The following is a 22513-nucleotide window of genomic DNA, read 5'->3' as shown; positions in this document are numbered from 1 at the left end:
CACTTTTCACCAGGTGCCCGACTTTCACTAACAGACTATTAATGTTGTCGTGCTTGTTAACGGCGTTTTTGATCGCCAGCTGAAGCATGTGAATGGGGCATCTCAGATGTAAATTTGATAAAGTAAAGTACTGATTTATCATAGTTTCTTGGGGGGGTGTAGCCCGGTTGAGCTGCGCTGGCGAAGTGTTGCATCCCTTCGCGTTCTCCTTTACTCAGCGGTTCATAGTCCATGAAAATCATTTTTAAAAATGCTACATCCAGCTCTCTTTTTCTCTCCCTTGTTATGGTTGGGCCTTTGCGTGCAGTGAATAAACTTTTGAATTCCTCAACCCTTTTCTCTTGTTGCTGCTGCTGCTCCTCTCGCTCTATAAAATACAAATTCATGGACGACACAAATTAAATTAAACAGATGGATTCTGGGTCAGGCTTGAACATGCTTCAGACTCGTGGTGTGAGCGAGCGAAATTGGAGCGGGACATAGGGCGACGCTCCGTCCTTTTAAAAATGCCGCTCTGCGCTCTGTTCAAAAACCGTCCGCTCACGCTCCACGCTCGCTCCCGCTCCACTCCGCTCATATGCTCTGGTATGCAGAAACAAATACTCAAGCTGTTGATCCTTTTGATTCTAAAAACATTTAATTCATGTATTTTAAGTTGTTCCTTCATCTGATCAAATTATTTCATACAACACTTGACAAATTATTTCAAAAGACAAAGTTCAACGCGCATGTTAAAAATGGCCCACTGTGAATTTTCAACCCAAAGCACCTTTCTTTCTCTTTCTTAGTCTCAGCGATTGTTTCTATCTTGGTAAAATGAGCATTAAGTTACCTAACGATTTTGTCATTTAAGAAAGCACTTCAGGGCTTCTAGACTCTTTCCCTGACTAAAGAGAGCTATATTACTTTTTTTTTTTAAACATGCAAATCTGCGCTTTTTCTTTTGCCTAAAGGGGCCACTGCACATAATTTGTTAAGCAAAACCTATGCTGTACTTCTGCAGAGCTTAAAGGTTCTGATATAAAAAGGATCCGTTTTGAAGATTTTCACAGTGCTGTCGAATACTAGGCTACCAATACTTTTCAGAGAATTCTAGATCTCTGGAGTATTCCTCTTTTACATTTAGGTTGAAAGCCTAAGAAACAAACATTTCCAGTATATCTGTGTCATTAGAGGCTCTTTGGGATGGTTTATTTTTGTTAGCTGGGACAGCTTGTGTGCTTGAAGGACAATGGTAAGGGACGCTAGACCCTGCAGACAAGGATACTTTTACCAGCCGACTGATGTATTAGTAATGAGTGTTTCCTCACAAAACCCAGACAAAAGAAATACCATGATTTTGGGGATGCTGTAAAGCAAAAATAGGTGTCATATGAGTAGTAATATAAGTAGTATTTTGATTTCAATAAAAACATTTAAATGAATTTATGAATATTTAAAAATATAAACATGAATGTAAAAAATATTATTGAAAAATTAGTTTATTAGTGTATTTATTCATTTTCAACACAGTGATACAGCATAACTGATAGAACTGCACCGTTTTGATTTGTAAAGTTCAAATAGAGCAGTGGTAACCAACCTTTTTTAATCAAGATCACTTTCTGAGTCAAAATGCAAGCCGAGATCTACCCCTGTGGTTTCTTTGGAACATGACTTCAAAACGTAAGCCTAGGCAACATTAACCTATTAAAAACAGTACTGTAGCAATGAGGTTTGTGCAGTAAACTATAGGCCCAATACATTATCACCAGATATTGGCTTTTCTTGAATTGCCCTGCCAATGCATTGTTGTTCGGACCATTTTTAGGTAGGCTGTATTCGTTGACAGTCTCTCTCTAGTCATTGTTTTAAAAGTTTTGAAATCTCACAGTATTAACTTTGCTGTAGCTTTCTTTTACGCCTGCTACATTTCTGCAGACACGGTAATCTGAGCCATCCGATTGGCCTATAGTGTACTTGATTTGCTCTCCGGGCCCGCCGGGAAGGCAGAGTTTGTACCTTCAGACACATGAAATGGTGCAGAATCGGAACACTTCGCCTAACTGGCGTGCTGGACAGCTGAATCGAGTGCACCTACCGCCAACAGCGCAAGATAAAAAAATTGGAACGCAAGGCTTTATTGTTGGTTTTTTTACAGAAATGGTTGGTGATCAACAAGAAATGCCTTTGAGATCAAATCAAATCAAATTCTATTTGCCACATGCGCCGAATACAACAGGTGTAGACATTACCGTGAAATGCTTACTTACAGCCCTTAACCAACAATGCATTTATTTTTTAATAAAAGAGTAAAATAAAACAACAACAACAAAAAGTGTTGAGAAAAAAAGAGCAGAAGTAAAGTAAAATAAAATAACAGTAGGGAGGCTATATACAGGGGGGTACCGGTGCAGAGTCAATGTGCGGGGGCACCGGCTAGTTGAGGTAATATGTACATGTGGGTAGAGTTAAAGTGACTATGCATAAATAATTAACAGAGTAGCAGCAGCGTAAAAAGATGGGGTGGGGGGGCAGTGCAAATAGTCTGGGTAGCCATGATTAGCTGTTCAGGAGTCTTATGGCTTGGGGGTAGAAGCTGTTGAGAAGCCTTTTGGACCTAGACTTGGCGCTCCGGTACCGCTTGCCATGCGGTAGCAGAGAGAACAGTCTATGACTAGGGTGGCTGGAGTCTTTGACAATTTTGAGGGCCTTCCTCTGACACCGCCTGGTATATAGGTCCTGGATGGCAGGAAGCTTGGCCCCAGTGATGTACTGGGCCGTACGCACTACCCTCTGTAGTGCCTTGCGGTCGGAGGCCGAGCAGTTGCCATACCAGGCGGTGATGCAACCAGTCAGGATGCTCTCGATGGTGCAGCTGTATAACTTTTTGAGGATCTGAGGACCCATGCCATACTTTTCAGTCTCCTGAGGGGGAATAGGCTTTGTTGTGCCCTCTTCACAACTGTATTGGTGTGTTTGGACCATGATAGTTTGTTGGTGATGTGGACACCAAGGAACTTGAAGCTCTCAACCTGTTCCACTACTGCCCCGTCGATGAGAATGGGGGCGTGCTCAGTCCTCTTTTTTTTCCTGTAGTCCACAATCATCTCCTTTGTCTTGGTCACGTTGAGGGAGAGGTTGTTGTCCTGGCACCACACGGCCAGGTCTCTGACCTCCTCCCTATAGGCTGTCTCGTCATTGTCATTGATCAAGCCTACCACTGTTGTGTCATCAGCAAACTTAATGATGGTGTTCGAGTCGTGCCTGGCCATGCAGTCATGGGTGTATGAGTACAGTATGAGTACAGGAGGGGACTGAGCACGCACCCCTGAGGGGCCCCCGTGTTGAGGATCAGCGTGGCAGATGTGTTGTTACCTACCCTTACCACCTGGGGGTGGCCCGTCAGGAAGTCCAGGATCCAGTTGCAGAGGGAGGTGTTTAGTCCCAGGATCCTTAGCTTAGTGATGAGCTTTGAGGGCGCTATGGTGTTGAACGCTGAGCTGTAGTCAATGAATAGCATTCTCACGTAGGTGTTCCTCTTGTCCAGGTGGGAAAGGGCAGTGTGGAGTACAATAGAGATTGCATAATCTGTGGATCTGTTGGGGCGGTATGCAAATTGGAGTGGGTCTAGGGTTTCTGGGATAATGGTGTTGATGTGAGCCATGACCAGCCTTTCAAAGCACTTCATGGCTACAGACGTCAGTGCTACGGGTCGGTAGTCATTTAGGCAGGTTATCTTAGTGTCCTTGGGCACGGGGACTATGGTGGTCTGCTTGAAACATGTTGGTATTACAGACTCAGTCAGAGACATGTTGAAAATGTCAGTGAAGACACATGCCAGTTGGTCAGCACATGCTCTGAGTACATGTCCTGGTAATCCGTCTGGCCCTGCGGCCTTGTGAATGTTGACCTGCTTAAAAGTCTTACTCACATTGGCTACGGAGAGCGTGATGACATAGTCATCCGGAACAGCATGCATGCTTCAGTGTTGCTTGCCTCGAAGCGAGCATAGAAGTGGTTTAGCTCGTCTGGTAGGCTTGTGTCACTGGGCAGCTCGCGGCTGTGCTTCCCTTTGTAGTCTGTAATAGTTTTCAAGCCCTGCCACATCCGACGAGCGTCAGAGCTGGTGTAGTACGATTCAATCTTAGTCCTGTATTGACTCTTTGCCTGTTTGATGGTTCGTTGGAGGGCATAGCAGGATTTCTTATAAGTGTCCGGGTTAGAGTCCCGCTCCTTGAAAGAGGCAGCTCTACCCTTTAGCTCAGTGCGGATGTTGCCTGTAATCCATGGCTTCTGGTTGGGGTATGTACGTACGGTCACTGTGGGGACGACGTCATCGACGCACTTATTGATGAAGCCAGTGACTGATGTGGTGTACGCCTCAATGCTATCTGAAGAATCCCGGAACATGTTCCAGTCTGTGCTAGCAAAACAGTCCTGTAGCTTAGCATCTGCGTCATCTGACCACTTTTTTATTAACCGAGTCACTGGTGCTCCCTGCTTTAGTTTTTGCTTATAAGCAGGAATCAGGAGGATAGAGTTATGGTCAGATTTGCCAAATGGAGGGCGAGGGAGAGCTTTGTATGCGTCTCTGTGTGTGGAGTAAAGGTGGTTTAGAGTTTTTTTCCTCTGGTTGCACATTTAACATGCTGGTTGAAATTAGGTAGAATGGATTTAAGTTTCCCTGCATTAAAATCCCCGGCCACTAGGAGCGCTGCCTCTGGATGAGCGTTTTCCTGTTTGCTTATGGCCTTATACAGCTCATTGAGTGAAATCTTAATGCCAGCATTGGTTTGTGGTGATAAATAGACAACTATGAAAAATATAGATGAAAACTCTCTTGGTAAATAGTGTGGTCTACAGCTTATCATGAGATACACTACCTCAGGCGAGCAAAAACTTGAGACTTCCTTAGTATTTGATTTTCTGCACCAGCTGTTGTTTACAAATATACACAGACCGCCACCCCTTGTCTTACCGGAGTCAGCCGTTCTATTCTGCCTATATGTAGCATATATCCCGTCAGCTGTATGTTGTCCATGTCGTCGTTCAGCCACGACTCGGTGAAACATAAGATATTACAGTTTTTAATGTCCCGTTGGTAGGATAACCGTAATCGTAGGTCATCTAATTTATTTTCAAATGATTGAACATTGGCTAATAGGATTGATGGAAGAGGCAGTTTACTCACTCGCCGTCGGATCCTTACAAGGCACCCGACCTACGTCCACGATATCTCTGTCTCTTTCTCCTGCGAATGACGGGGATTTGGGCCTTGTCGGTTGTCTGTAGGATATCCTTCGGGTCCGACTCGTTGAAGAAAAAATCTTCGTCCAATACGAGGTGAGTAATCACTGTCCTGATATCCAGAAGCTCTTTTTGCTTATAAGAGACGATGGCAGAAATATTATGTACAGAATAAATTATAAATAATGCGAAAAAACACACATAATAGTACAATTGGTTAGAGGGCTGTAAAACGGCAGCCATCTTCTCTGGCGCCATCTCCAACCGGTTGATCGCAATCAACCGGTTGGTGACCATTGAAATAGAGTACAGTCTTGACATCACAATATATCATCTTGCACTTCCTGAGATATCGTCAATGTCAAATATCACAATATTCGATATAATCATATACAGTTGAAGTCAGAAGTTTACATACACCTTAGCCAAATACAGTTAAACTCAGTTTTTCACAATTCCTGACATTTAATCCTAGTTAAAATTCCCTGTCTTAGGTCAGTTAGGATCACCACTTTATTTTAAGAATGTGAAATGTCAGAATAATAGTAGAGAGAATTATTTATTTCAGCTTTTATTTCTGTCATCACATTCCCAGTGGGTCAGAAGTTTACATACACTCAATTAGTATTTGGTAGCATTGCCTTTAAATTGTTTAACTTGGGGCAAACGTTTTGGGTAGACTTCCAAAAGCTTCCCACAATCAGTTGGGTGAATTTTGGCCCATTCCTCCAGACAGAGCTGGTGTAACTGAGTCAGGTTTGTAGGCCTCCTTGCTCGCACACGCTTTTTCAGTTCTGCCCACACATTTTCTATAGGATTGAGGTCAGGGCTTTGTGATGGCCACTCCAATACCTTGACTTTGTTGTCCTTAAGCCATTTTGCAACAACTTTGGAAGTATGCTTGGCGTCATTGCCATTTGTGCCCAAGCTTTAACTTCCTGACTGATGTCTTGAGATGTTGCTTCAATATGTCCACATAATTGTCTTTCCTCATGATGCCATCTATTTTGTGAAGTGCACCAGTCCCTCCTGCGGCAAAGCACCCCCACAGCATGATGCTGCCACCCTTGTGCTTCACGGTTGGGATGGTGTTCTTCGGCTTGCAAGCCACCCCCGTTTTCCTCCAAGCATAACGATGGTCATTATGGCCAAACAGTTATATTTTTGTTTCATCAGACCAGAGGACATTTCTCCAAAAAGTACGATCTTTGTCCCCATGTGCAGTTGCAAACCGTAGTCTGGATTTTTTATGGCGGTTTTGGAGCAGTGGCTTCTTCCTTGCTGAGCGGCCTTTCAGGTTATGTCGATATAGGACTAGTTTTACTGTGGATATAGATACTTTTGTACCTGTTTCCTCCAGCATCTTCACAAGGTCCTTTGCTGTTATTCTGGGATTGATTTGCACTTTTCGCACCAAAGTACGTTCATTTTTAGGAGACTGAATACGTCTCCTTCCTGAGCGGTATGACGGCGGCGTGGTCCCATGGTGTTTATACTTGCATACTATTGTTTGTACAGATCAACGTGGTACCTTCAGGCATTTGGAAATTGCTCCCAAGGATGAACCAGACTTGTGGAGGTCTACAATTTTTCTTCTGAGGTCTTGGCTGATTTATTTTGATTTTCCCATGATGTCAAGCAAAGAGGCACTGAGTTTGAAGGTAGGCCTTGAAATACATCCACAGGTACACCTCCAATTGACTCAAATTATGTCAGTTAGCCTATCAGAAGCTTCTAATGCCATGCCATCATTTTCTGGAATTTTCCAAGCTGTTTAAAGGCACAGTCAACTTAGTGTGTGTAAACTTCTGACCCACTGGAATTGTGATACAGTGAATTATAATAATCTGTCTGTAAACAATTGTTGGAAAATTACTTGTGTCATGCACAAAGTAGATGTCCTAACCGACTTGCCAAAACTATAGTTTGTTAACAAGAATTTGTGGAGTCGTTGAAAAACAAGTTTTATTGACTCCATCCTAAGTGTATGTAAACTGTATTGTCCCAACCCAATGTAACCAATCACAGCCCTCCTTTTACCTTTTACATCCTGAAAATCACCAGCAGATGATGACCATTTTGAATCCATTTTCAGATTCACTCTTTTGGTAATGCTTACAAATTGGCTCATAACTCTAAAAGTAGAAGAGATCCCACTCTGGAACTTTGATATGACCATAGAGTACATTATGTTCAACAATATATTGAAAAATTGGTCACACTTTATTTGGATCATCCATCTGTAGATGCTCTACAGATGGTCATGCTATCAACAAAATATCTGTTGATAAGCAACTGACTATCTGTTGATAAGCAGCTGCTTGCTAGGGTTACGGTTAGGGTACGTTTTAGAATAAGGGTTAGGGTTAGCGTTACGGCTAGGGTAAGGGTTAAGGTTAGGGTTAGGATAAGGATAAGGGTTAAGGTTAGGGCTAGGATTGGGGTTAGTAGATAGCTAGTTTAAATGTTACAGATAGTCTATAGAGCATCTACAGATGGACTATCCAAATAATGTGTTACCGAAAAATGTGCCAAATCATAAATTGTATATTTTCAGTATTCATCTTTATATTTTGTCAATATTCATAAATGAATGTTTCAAAAAAAGTACTAAATACTACTCATATTACAGAGCAAGCGGTAAAGCTTCATATGACACCAATGGTTGCTTTGTAGCACCTACAGATTAAATACTATGGAGAGGAATCACTCTGTGACTATAGGGATTATTGGAGAAGTTTGTGTGTGTGTGTGTGTGTGAGAGAGGATATGGTGGGGTAGGGAGTTTAATACAGAAAAGTGCAGGCTGAAGTCCAAGATGGTGATTTGTTGGAAATGTTTTCCTGATTTCAGCAAGAGAACAGCATGTCTATGTGTGTGTGGAAGGCTGTGCAGTGATCAGGTGAGATGGAGAAAGCTGAGCTGGAGGAGGAGGAGGAGGAGGAGGGGAGATGAGGAAGTCACCCATGTAGAGAGTCTCATTTTCTCTGTTCTGTCTGGTAAATAATGAATTGCTGAACTTAAGAGGAAAATTGACCCACTTTTTTCTCTGGAGAAGAAGCCACTCCATGAAGCCACTCCCTGTACTGCTCTCCAATCTGCTCTGTGCTTTTTAAGATGCTTCTTCACCACACAAGTCTAGATTGAGCTCCTACTGCAATATCTCCTAGCCTCCATGATGACACTCCCTAAGGCCTGTGTGTGTATTTGTGTGCGTGTGTGCACGTGTGCCTGTGTGTCTGCGTGCATGTGCGTACATGTGCTTTCCAGTGTGTGTGTGTGTGCTTGCTCATATACGTGTGTGCTTGTGTGTGGCTCCCTGCCCCCCACGGTCTGTATATTTGTGACCGGTGTGGGAGGAGGATGACAGGCTGGATTACCTAGGGAGCAGGGATGTGTCATCCACTCGCCTACAGAGATGCTTCCCAGAGGGGGAGTACAAGTCCCTCTCTCTCCCTCTATCTCTTACCCCCACTCCCAGGGCCTGTGTATGGGGCTGGCCAGAGAGAGAAAGCCATAGAGAGAAGGCAGTATGGAGAAATGGTCAAGAGACAAGCATCTCTCCTCATATTCCAGGAAAACGTAACAGAATGACAGAGTTCTGACTGGAGTTCTGACTGTTCCTCCACAGCTCTGCATCATTTATCCCTCTTCAATATATGAATGTGGGATTTCAGCCTCACATCCAAGTCAGCGTTACATTTTGATTATGAGTTTGAAGAGAAGGGTTGGCACGCGGTGCGGGAGTCAGGGGTACAGTTTGGATCCTTTATTCATTCTGTTTCTGTGATTGTGCGAGTATTGTTAGAGAGCCAACAGAGTATCTATCACATACCCCATGCTCCAGGAACATCCACTCCCTAGCTTACTGGGATAAATATAACTCTGTAATATAACTCTAAATCTAATCAAGATGAGTGATGAGACCACCTACACACCCCCAGACCCTCCAGCTACCAGGATTAGCTTCCCTGACCAATATCTCCTCCCAGGAATTACACAATTACTGTACCTCCCACTCCCTGGCCCTGCATTCTCCTGCAGGCTTGGGACATTTTTTAAATATTATTCCTGCTGATGTGGGTGGGGGGAGGAACTTGGAGAAGTGTTTCACTGCAGTTGTATCATGTTTTATTACTCTGAGTGCTTTGCATAATTTATACTAGTAGAAGGTCTGCATGCTGGCAGCTGTATATTTAAGTGCTTGGACCTTTTTCAGTCAGTGTGCTGACTAGGCTCGGCTCTGCCGCTGGAGCACTGCTGATTAGATACATTTTTACATCAGCCCCTGGAAAGAGGAGAAATTAACTAGGCTTTTGATTATCATCTCTGTCATAATGAGTTGGGGGAGAGGAGTGACTTGTGTCAACATGACATACAGTGGGGAAAAAAAGTATTTAGTCAGCCACCAATTGTGCAAGTTCTCCCACTTAAAAAGATGAGAGAGGCCTGTAATTTTCACCATAGGTACACGTCAACTATGACAGACAAATGGATATTTTTTTTCTCCAGAAAATCACATTGTAGGATTTTTAATTTATTTATTTGCAAATTATGGTGGAAAATAAGTATTTGGTCACCTACAAACAAGCTAGATTTCTGGCTCTCACAGACCTGTAACTTTTTCTTTAAGAGGCTCCTCTGTCCTCCACTCGTTACCTGTATTAATGGCACCTGTTTGAACTTGTTATCAGTATAAAAGACACCTGTCCACAACCTTAAACAGTCACACTCCAAACTCCACTATGGACAAGACCAAAAAGCTGTCAAAGGACACCAGAAACAAAATTGTAGACCTGCACCAGGCTGAGAAGACTGAATCTGCAATAGGTAAGCAGCTTGGTTTGAAGAAATCAACTGTGGGAGCAATTATTAGGAAATGGAAGACATACAAGACCACTGATAATCTCCCTCGATCTGGGGCTCCACGCAAGATCTCACCCCGTGGGGTCAAAATGATCACAAGAACGGTGAGCAAAAATCCCAGAACCACACAGGGGGACCTAGTGAATGACCTGCAGAGAGCTGGGACCAGAGTAACAAAGCCTACCATCAGTAACACACTAACCGCCAGGGACTCAAATCCTGCAGTGCCAGACGTGTCCCCCTGCTTAAGCAAGTACATGTCCAGGCCCGGCTGAAGTTTGCTAGAGTGCATTTGGATGATCCAGAAGACGATTGGGAGAATGTCATATGGTAAGATGAAACCAAAATATAACTTTTTGGTAAAAACTCAACTCGTCGTGTTTGGAGGACAAAGAATGCTGAGTTGCATCCAAAGAACACCATACCTACTGTGAAGCATGGGGGTGGAAACATCATGCTTTGGGGCTGTTTTTCTGCAAAGGGACCAGGACGACTGATCCGTGTAAAGGAAAGAATGAATGGGGCCATGTATCGTGAGATTTTGAGTGAAAACCTCCTTCCATCAGCAAGGATATTGAAGATGAAACGTGGCTGGGTCTTTCAGCATGACAATGATCCCAAACACACCGCCCGGGCAACGAAGGAGTGGCTTTGTAAGAAGCATTTCAAGGTCCTGGAGTGGCCTAGCCAGCAACAGTGTGTGAAAACCTTGTGAAGACTTACAGAAAACGTTTGACCTGTGTCATTGCCAACAAAGGGTATATAACAAAGTATTGAGAGACTTCTGTTATTGACCAAATACTTATTTTCCACCATAATTTGCAAATAAATTCATTAAAAATCCTACAATGTGATTTTCTGGATTTTTTTTTCTCATTTTGTCTGTCATAGTTGACGTGTACCTATGATGAAAATTACAGGCCTCTCTCATCTTTTTAAGTGGGAGAACTTGCACAATTGGTGGCTGACTAAATACTTTTTTTCCCCACTGTAGCTCATCAGCATGCATCTCAGCCATCAGCTGTAATAAGCAGCACAACCTACAGTGTTTTCCTACAATACTGCATGGAGGCAGGGTTTGATAGTGTTGTGGTGGCAATGTGTGACCTATGACATCAGTGGTACACTACCTTTCTAACAGGCTTGTTTGTCATTCTTAAACAATCCCAGCCAATCTTGGCACGGTGCTGTACACTGTAGCCTATCAGGCTTACCAAGACCGCAACAATGAATGAGCCTGACTGGACAATTCCCTGTGCACTATCATGAATAAATATATAAAATATAATGGAGAGAGAGAGAGAGAGAGAGAGAGAGAGAGAGAGAGAGAGAGAGAGAGAGAGAGAGAGAGAGAGAGAGAGAGAGAGAGAGAGAGAGAGAGAGAGAGAGAGAGAGAGAGAGAGAGAGAGAGAGAGAGAGAGAGAGAGAGATAGATAGATCATGGCCCTCAGTGCAAGTTTTGAAGATAAGACAACAATCGTTGTTTCTCGATTTCTCTCTGTCCCCTTCCCTCTCTCTTTCTCCCCACTCTGTTTCTACCACTCTCTCCCTCCCTTCTTTCTCTTGAGCCAGAGGTAGATTGTTACAATGGAGCCTCAGAGAAGAAAAGACAGTTCAAAGTCAGACCAAACATACCCTTGTAGTGAGCGGTTCATAAGGACATTGAACCCTTTCTTCCCCTTTGGCCCAAATATGAATTCATCCACTGTGTAAACATAGGATTGTTGTTCTAATTCTACTTTGAACCAGGGTAGGAGTTTATTGATTTGAGGTTCACTGTAATTCGAACTGTCTTTTCAACGAGCTTTGAAGTCTGCTCCAAAAATAGAACCTACGCAATGCTGCTTGGAGTTCTTTTTCCCTCAGTCTGCCGAACTGTCTGCAAGAAAAAGAAAAATGCTTGTTGATATAGAGTGCCTTTGGAAAGTATTCATACCCCTTGACTTTTTTCACATTTTGTTACGTTACAGCCTTATTCTAAAATTGATTAAATAAATACAAATCCTCAGCAATCTACACACAATACCCCATAATGACGAAGTGAAAACAGGTTTTTAGAAAAACAGAAATACCTTATTTGCATAAGTATTCAGACCCTTTGCTATGAGACTCGAAATTTAGCTCAGGTGCATCCTGTTTCCATGAAATGTTTCTATAAATGTATTGGAGTCCACCTGTGGTAAATTCAATTGATTGGACATGATTTGGAAAGGCACACTCCTGTCTATATAAGTTCCCACTGTTGACAGTGCATCAAAAGCAAGCCATGAGGTTGAAGGAATTGTCCGTAGAGTTCCGAGACAGAATTGTGTCGAGGCACAGATCTGGGGAAGGTTACCAAAACATGTCTGCAGCATTGAAGGTCCCGAAGAACACAGTGGCCTCCATCATTCTTAAATGGAAGAAGTTTGGAACCACCAAGACTCTTCCTAGAGCTGGCCGCCTGGCCAAACTGAGCAATCGGGGGAGAAGGGCCTTGGTCAGGGAGGTGACCAAGAACCCGATGGTCACTCTGACAGAGCTCTAGAGTTTCTCTGTGGAGATGGGATAACCTTCTAGAAGGACAACCATCTCTGCAGCACTCCACCAATCATGCCTTTATGGTAGAATGGCCAGATGGAAGCCACTCCTCAGTAAAAGGCACATGACAGCCCGCTTGGAGTTTGCCAAAAGGCACCTAAAGATTCTCAGACCATGAGAAACAAGATTCTCTGGTCTGATTAAACCAAGATTGAACTCTTTGGCCTGAATGCCAAGCGTCACGTCTGGAGGAAACCTGGCACCATCCCTACGGTAAAGCATGGTGGTAGCAGCATCATGCTGTGGGGATGTTTTTCAACGGCAGGGACTGGGAGCCTAGTCAAGATCGAGGCAAAGATGAACGGAGCATAGTACAGAGAGATCCATGATGAAAACCTGTTCCAGAGCACTCAGGACCTCAGACTAGGGTGAAGGTTCATCTTCCAACAGGACAATGACCCTAAGCACACAGCCAAGACAACACAGGAGTGGCTTTGGGACAATTCTCTGAGTGTCCTTGAGTGGCCCAGCCAGAGCCTGGACTTGAACCTGATCGAACATCTCTGGAGAGACCTGAAAATAGCTGTGCAGCAACACTCCCCATCCAACCTGACAGAGCTTGAGAGGATCTACAGGGAAGAATGGGAGAAACTCCCCAAATACAGGTGTGCCAAGCTTGTAGCGTCATACCCAAGAAGACTCAATGCTGTAATCGCTGCCAAAGGTGCTTCAACAATGTACTGAGTAAAGGGTCTGAATACTTATGTAAATGTAATATTTCAGGTTTTTCTTAAATATGTAAATTAGCACCAAAAAAAGTATTTATTTATTTCTTTACATATTTTAGAGTTTTCAGTGACAGCCATTCTTCTAGTTTAAAAAACAAAAACTTCTAATGGGGTTAGAAAGGTTGGATTTGTATTAACAACAAACAAATTTGAGTTGAGAGAATCACATCATCATGGTGCATTTGTATTTTCTCCATCTTTGTCAGGTCGTTATTGTAAAAGAGAATGTGTTCTCAATTACTTACCTAGTTGTAGGCAAAATAAATGAAATAATTACATTTTTTGGGATATTGCTGCGATCAATCTCTGTAGGGTAGAACAGGTGTAGTATGTCTGTTTTTAGGTTTCGATTATCAACTCACCCTTACTGCCCCTCTCTAAAATAAAATAAAACTTTAAAGTACTCCAGGCCCTCTTTTCATCTGAATAATTAATCTGTCTGTTTGCGTCTGTGTCCGTGTTTCTTGTTGTTTTATGTTTGATGGCTTTTTTTTGTTCTGTACCATCTTGTGGAGTGAGCTCATAGCTGCTCCCCTTCTGGCTACACTGCTAATTCTCCTCTCCATTACCATACACATTATGACATCTGCATACAGTCCTGTCTCTCTAGGAGCTCAATGCCCCTCTCTAAGGGGAAGGCAGGGTGAACTTGGAGGGGACGATGTCTAAATGCACATCCATTTTGTCTCCCAAACATGTTTCGACAAATAATGCTTGTATTTTCCTGATATCATTAACCTATCGTTCCCTTAACTGATATCCCCCATTTTATGTTTGAATGATATGGCTTCAGTTCCCACATATGATGTAAAGCTGCCGTATCTGAGGCAGAATGACTCAGGCAGAACGACTGTAATGTGGTCAGATGTTGTGGGTATTATGAAGAGTACTCCTCAGTAAACCGTAATGAATAGGCCATTCATCACTATAGATAGCAATGGTTTATAATTTTTCCTGCTCTGTCATATGGATGTAAAATAAAGTGAAAAGTTCCATAACAGACAGAAGGAGAGAATAATTGGGTCAGTGAAATTAGGTTGAATAAGGAAAATAAGTCAAGCCACTTGTCTGAGAGCCATGTGGTGAAAGTATTTGTCTTGAGTTTTAGCTTCCCAAGTATGCCAATCATAACTACCATAACCTTGTTTCTTCTCCAAGCTGAATTGCCTCTCACTCAAGAGGTCCATGCAAATCGGTATAGCACTTAACCTGTCAATCAAAGCTTATGAAAACTCTTTGATTTACAAAGTTTAGACCTTTTCCCCCCCTTAACTTTATTCAGATCTACCCACCTACTCAAGCTGCCCAAGTCATGGTCTCTAGATAATCTCTGGTTGACTGAGAGAAAAGCTAACCTGTTAAATTCATGATGTAATCAAAAGAAGTGGGAAACACCAGAGCTATTGTCTTGTGGAGAAAAATCGACACAATTTTGCGGTCCCTGCACTGTATGAACCAAGACAGTGACTCATCACATAAATGTAGACTACGTTTCAGAAAAAGCTTTAGTTTTAATGATGAATAGTCACTGCCTCCCAATTAAGCCTACAGGCTATCTGCAGGTGATGTGATTGACAAGTCCTTTCTTTCCCCATCCTTGTCCCTACACTAGCCCACTGACCCAGCAGGGGACTTGATACAATGACATTAAGTGACATTACGCAGCCACTTCCAACAGAGGTGCCGGGTACAGCGAGGAGGGGGCATGTCCTGACAAGGCTGAGAGAAGGAATATGAGGGAATAATAATATATTCCCGCCATGCTAAAGAGCCACATGCCTGGACTGTCAGCTGCAGAGGGACCATTATTTTAACCAAGAATAACACTTTAGTCTTCTGGCTGGCTGAGATCCCTATCTTTCCCAATTTAATTAGTATCTAAGCGCCAGGAGAGGAGAGCAGTTTGGCGGCGCCAGGCAAATCAGGTTGAATAATAGAGTGAGGCAGTCAGAAGTGCAGATGGATAATTTAATAGAGATCCCCTCTAAAGCCAGCTGCAGTTTAGAGGACTTGACTGCACTGCGGTGTCAATGGGACACGTGATGAATAGATGGCCAGATAGACAGACAGGTGCTCTTTATATCAGTTTGCATATTCATCTCTCTGATTCCTTTCTTGTTTTCAATGTACAGTGCATTCGGAAGTATTCAGACTCTTTCCATATTTTGTTACAGCCTTATTCTAAAATTGATTAAATCGTTTTTTTCACTCATCAATCTACACACAATACCCCATAATGACAAAGCAAAAACTGGTTTTTAGAAATTTTCACAAATCTATTCAAAATAAAAAACGGAAATATCACATTTACATAAGTATTCAGACCCTTTACTCAGTACTTTGTTGAAGCACCTTTGGCAGCGATTACAGCCTCAAGTCTTCTTGGGTATGACGCTACAAGCTTGGCACATCTGTATTTGGGGAGTTTCTCCCATTCTTCTCTGCATATCTTCTCAAGCTCTGTCAGGTTAGATGGGGGAGCGTCGCTGCACAGCTATTTTCAGGTCTCTCCAGAGATGTTCGATCGGGTTCAAGTCCGGGCTCTTGCTGGGCCACTCAAGGACATTCAGAGACTTGTCCCGAAGCCACTCCTGCGTTGTCTTGGCTGTGTGCTTAGGGTCATTGTCCTGTTGAAAGGTGAACCTTCGCCACAGTCTAAGGTCCTGAGCACTGACTAGGCTCCCAGTCCCTGCCGCTGAAAAACATCCCCACAGCATGATGCTGCCACCACCATGCTTCACTGTAGGGATAGTGCCAGGTTTCCTCCAGATGTGACACTTGGCATTCAGGCCAAAGAGTTGAATCTTGGTTTCATCAGACCAGAGAATCTTGTTTCTCATGGTCTGAGAGTCCTTTAGGTGCCTTTTGGCAAACTCCAAGCGGGCTGTCATGTCCCTTTTACTGAGGAGTGGCTTCCGTCTGGCCACTCTACCATAAAGGCCTGATTGGTGGAGTGCTGCAGAGATGAGGGTCCTTCTGGAAGGTTCTCCCATCTCCACAGAGGAACTCTGGAGCTCTGTCAGAGTGACCATTGGGTTCTTGGTCACCTCCCTGACCAAGGCCCTTCTCCCCCGATTGCTCAGTTTGGCAGGGCGGCCAGCTCTAGGAAGAGTCTTGGTGGTTCCAAACTTTTTACATCTAAGAATGATGGAGCCGGGCCTCCCGAGTGGCACAGCAGTCTAAGGCACTGCATCACAGTGCTTGAGGCGTCACGACAGACCCGGGTTCGATCGCAGCCAGTCGCGACCGGGAGACCAATGAGGCAGCGCACAATTGGCCCAGCCTCGTCCTGGTTAGGGGAGGATTTGGCCGGCATGTCCTTGTCCCATCGCGCTCTAGCAACTCATTGTGGCGGGCCGGGCGCATGCACGCTGACTTCGGTTGCCAGTTGTACGGATAAGCGAGCAGTGTGTCAAGAAGCAGTGTGGCTTGGCAGGGTTGTGTTTCGGAGGACGCATGGCTCTCGACCTTCCTCTCCCGAGTCCGTACGGGAGTTGCAGCGATGGGACAAGACTGTAACTACCAATTGGATATCATGAAATTGGGGAGATAAAGGGGTACAAAATACACCAATAATAAAAAAAAAATATATATATATATACAGTGGGGGAAAAAAGTATTTAGTCAGCCACCAATTGTGCAAGTTCTCCCACTTAAAAAGATGAGAGAGGCCTGTAATTTTCATCATAGGTACACGTCAACTATGACAGACAAATTGAGGAAAAAAAATCCAGAAAATCACATTGTAGGATTTTTAATGAATTTATTTGCAAATTATGGTGGAAAATAAGTATTTGGTCACCTACAAACAAGCAAGATTTCTGGCTCTCACAGACCTGTAACTTCTTCTTTAAGAGGCTCCTCTGTCCTCCACTCGTTACCTGTATTAATGGCACCTGTTTGAACTTGTTATCAGTATAAAAGACACCTGTCCACAACCTCAAACAGTCACACTCCAAACTCCACTATGGCCAAGACCAAAGAGCTGTCAAAGGACACCAGAAACAAAATTGTAGACCTGCACCAGGCTGGGAAGACTGAATCTGCAATATAATATAATATAATAATATGCCATTTAGCAGACGCTTTTATCCAAAGCGACTTACAGTCATGCGTGCATACATTATTATTATTTTTTTGTGTATGGGTGGTCCCGGGGATCGAACCCACTACCTTTGGCGTTACAAGCGCCGTGCTCTACCAGCTGAGCTACAGAGGACCACAGGTAAGCAGCTTGGTTTGAAGAAATCAACTGTGGGAGCAATTATTAGGAAATGGAAGACATACAAGACCACTGATAATCTCCCTCGATCTGGGGCTCCACGCAAGATCTCACCCTGTGGGGTCAAAATGATCACAAGAACGGTGAGCAAAAATCCCAGAACCACACAGGGGGACCTAGTGAATGACCTGCAGAGAGCTGGGACTAAAGTAACAAAGCCTACCATCAGTAACACACTACGCCGCCAGGGACTCAAATCCTGCAGTACCAGACGTGTCCCCCTGCTTAAGCCAGTACATGTCCAGGCCCGTCTGAAGTTTGCTAGAGTGCATTTGGATGATCCAGAAGAGGATTGGGAGAATGTCATATGGTCAGATGAAACCAAAATAGAACTTTTTGGTAAAAACTCAACTCGTCGTGTTTGGAGGACAAAGAATGCTGAGTTGCATCCAAAGAACACCATACCTACTGTGAAGCATGGGGGTGGAAACATCATGCTTTGGGGCTGTTTTTCTGCAAAGGGACCAGGACGACTGATCCGTGTAAAGGAAAGAATGAATGGGGCCATGTATCGTGAGATTTTGAGTGAAAACCTCCTTCCATCAGCAAGGGCATTGAAGATGAAACGTGGCTGGGTCTTTCAGCATGACAATGATCCCAAACACACCGCCCGGGCAACGAAGGAGTGGCTTCGTAAGAAGCATTTCAAGGTCCTGGAGTGGCCTAGCCAGTCTCCAGATCTCAACCCCCATAGAAAATCTTTGGAGGGAGTTGAAAGTCCATGTTGCCCAGCGACAGCCCCAAAACATCACTGCTCTAGAGGAGATCTGCATGGAGGAATGGGCCAAAATACCAGCAACAGTGTGTGAAAACCTTGTGAAGACTTACAGAAAACGTTTGACCTGTGTCATTGCCAACAAAGGGTATATAACAAAGTATTGAGAAACTTTTGTTATTGACCAAATACTTATTTTCCACCATAATTTGCAAATAAATTCATAAAAAATCCTACAATGTGATTTTCTGGATTTTTTCTTCTCATTTGTCTGTCATAGTTGACGTGTACCTATGATGAAAATTACAGGCCTCTCTCATCTTTTTTAAGTGGGAGAACTTGCACAATTGGTGGCTGACTAAATACTTTTTTTCCCCACTGTTATATATATATATATATATATATATATAGAATGATGGAGGCCACTTCGGGACCTTAAATGCTGCACACATTTTTTGTACCCTTCCCCAGATCTATGCCTCGACACAATCCTGTCTCGGCGCTCTACGGACAAGTCCTTCGACCTGATGGCTTGGTTTTTGCTCTGACATGCACTCTCAACTTAGGGACCTTATATAGACAGGTGTGTGCCTTTCCAAATCATGTCCAATCAATTGAATTTACCACAGGTGGACTCCACTCAACTTGTAGAAACATCTTAAGGATGATCAATGGAAACAGGATGCACCTGAGCTCAATTTCGAGTCTCATAGCAAAGGGTCTGAATACATGTAAATAAGGTTTCTGTGTTTTATTTTTTTATACATTTGCAAATATTTCTAAAAATCAGTTTTCGCTTTGTCATTATGGGGTATTGTGTGTAGTTTGATGAGGAAAACAATTTATTTAATCAATTTTAGAATAAGGCTGCAATGTAACAAAATGTGGAAAAAGTCAAGGGGTCTGAATACCTTCCGAATGCACTGTATACATTAACAGAATCATGTATTACTTTTCATTCATAAATAATGTATAAAAATTTGAAAGAATACATGTTTATATAAATGACTCTTCTGTTTTTTGTACTCTGCAGGTGATTTTTCGTAAGATCAGTGACGTGAAGAAGGAGGAGGAGGAGCGCCAGCGCCAGAAGAACGAGGTTCAGCTGACCATCCCCCAGGACCATCCGGTCAGGAAGCTCTTCCAGAAGTTCAAGCAGCAGAAGGAGCTGCAGAGGAATCAGGGGGCATCCTCCCAACTGGACCTGGAGAAGAACCAGCTCCAAGTGGAGCACCACCTGCACCCCATTCCGCACAGCCTGCAGCTGTCCCACTCCAGCCTGCAGCACTCCCTGCCCCTCAACATCCAGCGGCCCGGGCCCCACTCCTCCCTGCAGGGGCTCCAGAACGGGGCTCCCCTACGGGCTGCAGCAGCAGTGTGCTCACCGTGTCTCAGGTCACCCCCATGCAGTCTAGCCCTGCCGTGGGGGAGCCGCCTCCAGTCCAGCTCAAGGTGAGCAGCAGCCCTGCTCTGGTAAAGCCTCCTGCTGCCAGGGGTTGGGGGCGACTCAAAAACGTGGCTGCCCCACCTCCCGTGGTCAGGAAGGAGGGACTAAACAATGTAGCTAAAGCCGTTTCTGTGGAGATGCTATCACAGAAGGGCAGGGGTCAGGAGGCGGGGCTTAGAGGAGGAGAGGGAGAGGACAACCCCCTCCATAAGACAGACTCCTGTGACAGCGGCATCACTAAGAGTGAGCTGCGTATAGACAGGGCCGGGGAGGCCCCCCTGCCACACCCGTTCGGCCCCATCCCAGAGCAGGCCCTGCAGGCTGCGCTGCAGGAGACCCGGCTGGAGCTCCGGGGGGACCTCCAGACTCTGGGGGGCCGGCTGGGGGCCCTGGAGAAACAGGTGGCTCAGATCCTCAAACTGCTGACCTCTACAGAGAAGAGGAGGCCGTCTCTACCTCTGGCCGCCACCCCCAAAACCAAAACCAAACGTCAGGACATCTTTACTGTCTCCAGACCCGTTTCTCCTGACTCAGTGGACGATGACGGGCACATCTGAAGAGGACATAACACCACTGTTCGACATACCTTAACATTTGCACACAAACTTTTAACTCATGTCCATCATGAGACCTTTCTTGATTGTAAATACTTCTCTATGCATGTCCAGCTGGATTCTGGCTTGCCAAAGAAACTATCAGTCTATTCAGGGGCGCAACTTTGGTTTTAGAAGTGGGGGGGACATCACCTGGCGGTGGGTCTGGGGGTCCCTCAGAATTGTTTGGGGCATCTAAAGCTCATTTCCTGCATTTCTACTAGGGCTGTCCCCGACAAAAAAAAAAAAAAGAATCTTTGTCGAATTTTAAAACGTGTATTTTTCCATATATAGACACACCCTATGTGTTCTAATAAAATCAACTAGGCTATATGTACTGAAATTGTCTGATGCTTTGAGCACGCTGTTTGATTAAATAATTACAACACAAAAATGACTCAAGAGGCAGCCAGAGATCAAGATAGCCTAACCAGAAGAAAACAACGTGTTCCTGACCCTCTTCTCGCTGCTACTGGCCTTCGCTGATTCTGCCTTTATGCTCCTGAAGTTGCCGGTAATAGGCTACACCAGCGGTCGGCAACCTTTTACATTTGAAGTGCAAATTTATCTTACCATTTCTACCAATCTGTGTGCCAGTTATGATTTTCATATGCAAATGTTTGTGGAACAGTTTCATTTCATTTATAATAGTCTTTGTATCTCAAAATCATTGTCTGTGGTTAATCTACAGTCTATCTAAATGAAAATTATACAAATCTAAAAGTAACTTTTATTGCCATTGCCAACTATGTAAAAATAGCCTACATAAAGCCAACACATTAAAACATTGCAGCCTGCATGTAGAAAATATCCTGATAAAAATAAATATCCTATAACTCACATTGGCTACGCATGGCCTGTCTGCAACGAACTGTCAACTATCAACTGGGTCGCCCAAAACTTGCGCTAGCAAACTTGAAACATTGTATAAAATATTCTGGGCCCTCAGAGTTTCCAGTGCCAGTGAGCTCGGGACAGACACAGCTGTAGGCTATTTGTGCAAGGGATAAGAAGTCATTTTATGACGTTTCCACTGGATCAGAGCATTACATTTTCCCTTTCATGCCGGGTGGCTATTGAAAGGGAGAGAGCTGGAAATATTATTCAAATACTTAGAGGAACTATTGTCATTCTCAATTGATTCTAAAAACAGACTTTGTTTGCTTGCTGTTTGAGGTGAAGAAAAATTACTTTGAGAAGCTCCACAGCTCATTAGTGGTGGTGAGTTAAGACAATGAGAAATACTATCAGACATCCCCAAACGGGCACATTTATAGGCCTACATTTGCGCGCAGGCCAGGTAGACTAGTCCTACTTCTATAGTGGGGGAAAAAAGTATTTAGTCAGCCACCAATTGTGCAAGTTCTCCCACTTAAAAAAGATGAGAGAGGCCTGTAATTTTCATCATAGGTACACGTCAACTATGACAGACAAATTGAGAATTTTTTTTCCAGAAAATCACATTGTAGGATTTTTAATGAATTTATTTGCAAATTATGGTGGAAAATAAGTATTTGGTCACCTACAAACAAGCAAGATTTCTGGCTCTCACAGACCTGTAACTTCTTCTTTAAGAGGCTCATCTGTCCTCCACTCGTTACCTGTATTAATGACACCTGTTTGAACTTGTTATCAGTATAAAAAACACCTGTCCATAACCTCAAACAGTCACACTCCAAACTCCACTATGGCCAAGACCAAAGAGCTGTCAAAGGACACCAGAAACAAAATTGTAGACCTGCACCAGGCTGGGAAGACTGAATCTGCAATAGGTTTGAAGAAATCAACTGTGGGAGCAATTATTAGGAAATGGAAGACATACAAGACCACTGATAATCTCCCTCGATCTGGGGCTCCACGCAAGATCTCACCCCGTGGGGTCAAAATGATCACAAGAACGGTGAGCAAAAATCCCAGAACCACACGGGGGGACCTAGTGAATGACCTGCAGAGAGCTGGGACCAAAGTAACAAAGCCTACCATCAGTAACACACTACGCCGTCAGGGACTCAAATCCTGCAGTGCAAGTTGTGTCCCCCTGCTTAAATCAGTACATGTCCAGGCCCGTCTGAA

At 43.8% G+C, this 22513-nt stretch overlaps 1 protein-coding gene across 1 annotated transcript in view; it reads left to right on the top strand.

The window, feature by feature from the left end:
* Positions 1 to 20658, top strand: part of kcnh5b (potassium voltage-gated channel, subfamily H (eag-related), member 5b) — an 84066-nt gene extending 63408 nt beyond the window's left edge. The window contains exons 11-12 of the mRNA XM_045207474.1: positions 19434 to 19666; positions 19771 to 20658. Of these exons, the coding sequence (XP_045063409.1) occupies positions 19434 to 19666; positions 19771 to 20404 (867 nt within the window). The 3' untranslated portion in view covers positions 20405 to 20658. The remainder of the gene's footprint in view (positions 1 to 19433; positions 19667 to 19770) is intronic.
* The last annotated feature ends 1855 nt before the right edge of the window (positions 20659 to 22513 follow it).

This window comes from Coregonus clupeaformis, chromosome 25 (assembly GCF_020615455.1).
Source record: "Coregonus clupeaformis isolate EN_2021a chromosome 25, ASM2061545v1, whole genome shotgun sequence".
NCBI classification, from domain to species: domain Eukaryota; kingdom Metazoa; phylum Chordata; class Actinopteri; order Salmoniformes; family Salmonidae; genus Coregonus; species Coregonus clupeaformis.
Note: the sequence above shows the minus strand (reverse complement) of the source record. Positions and strands in the feature narration are given on the sequence as shown.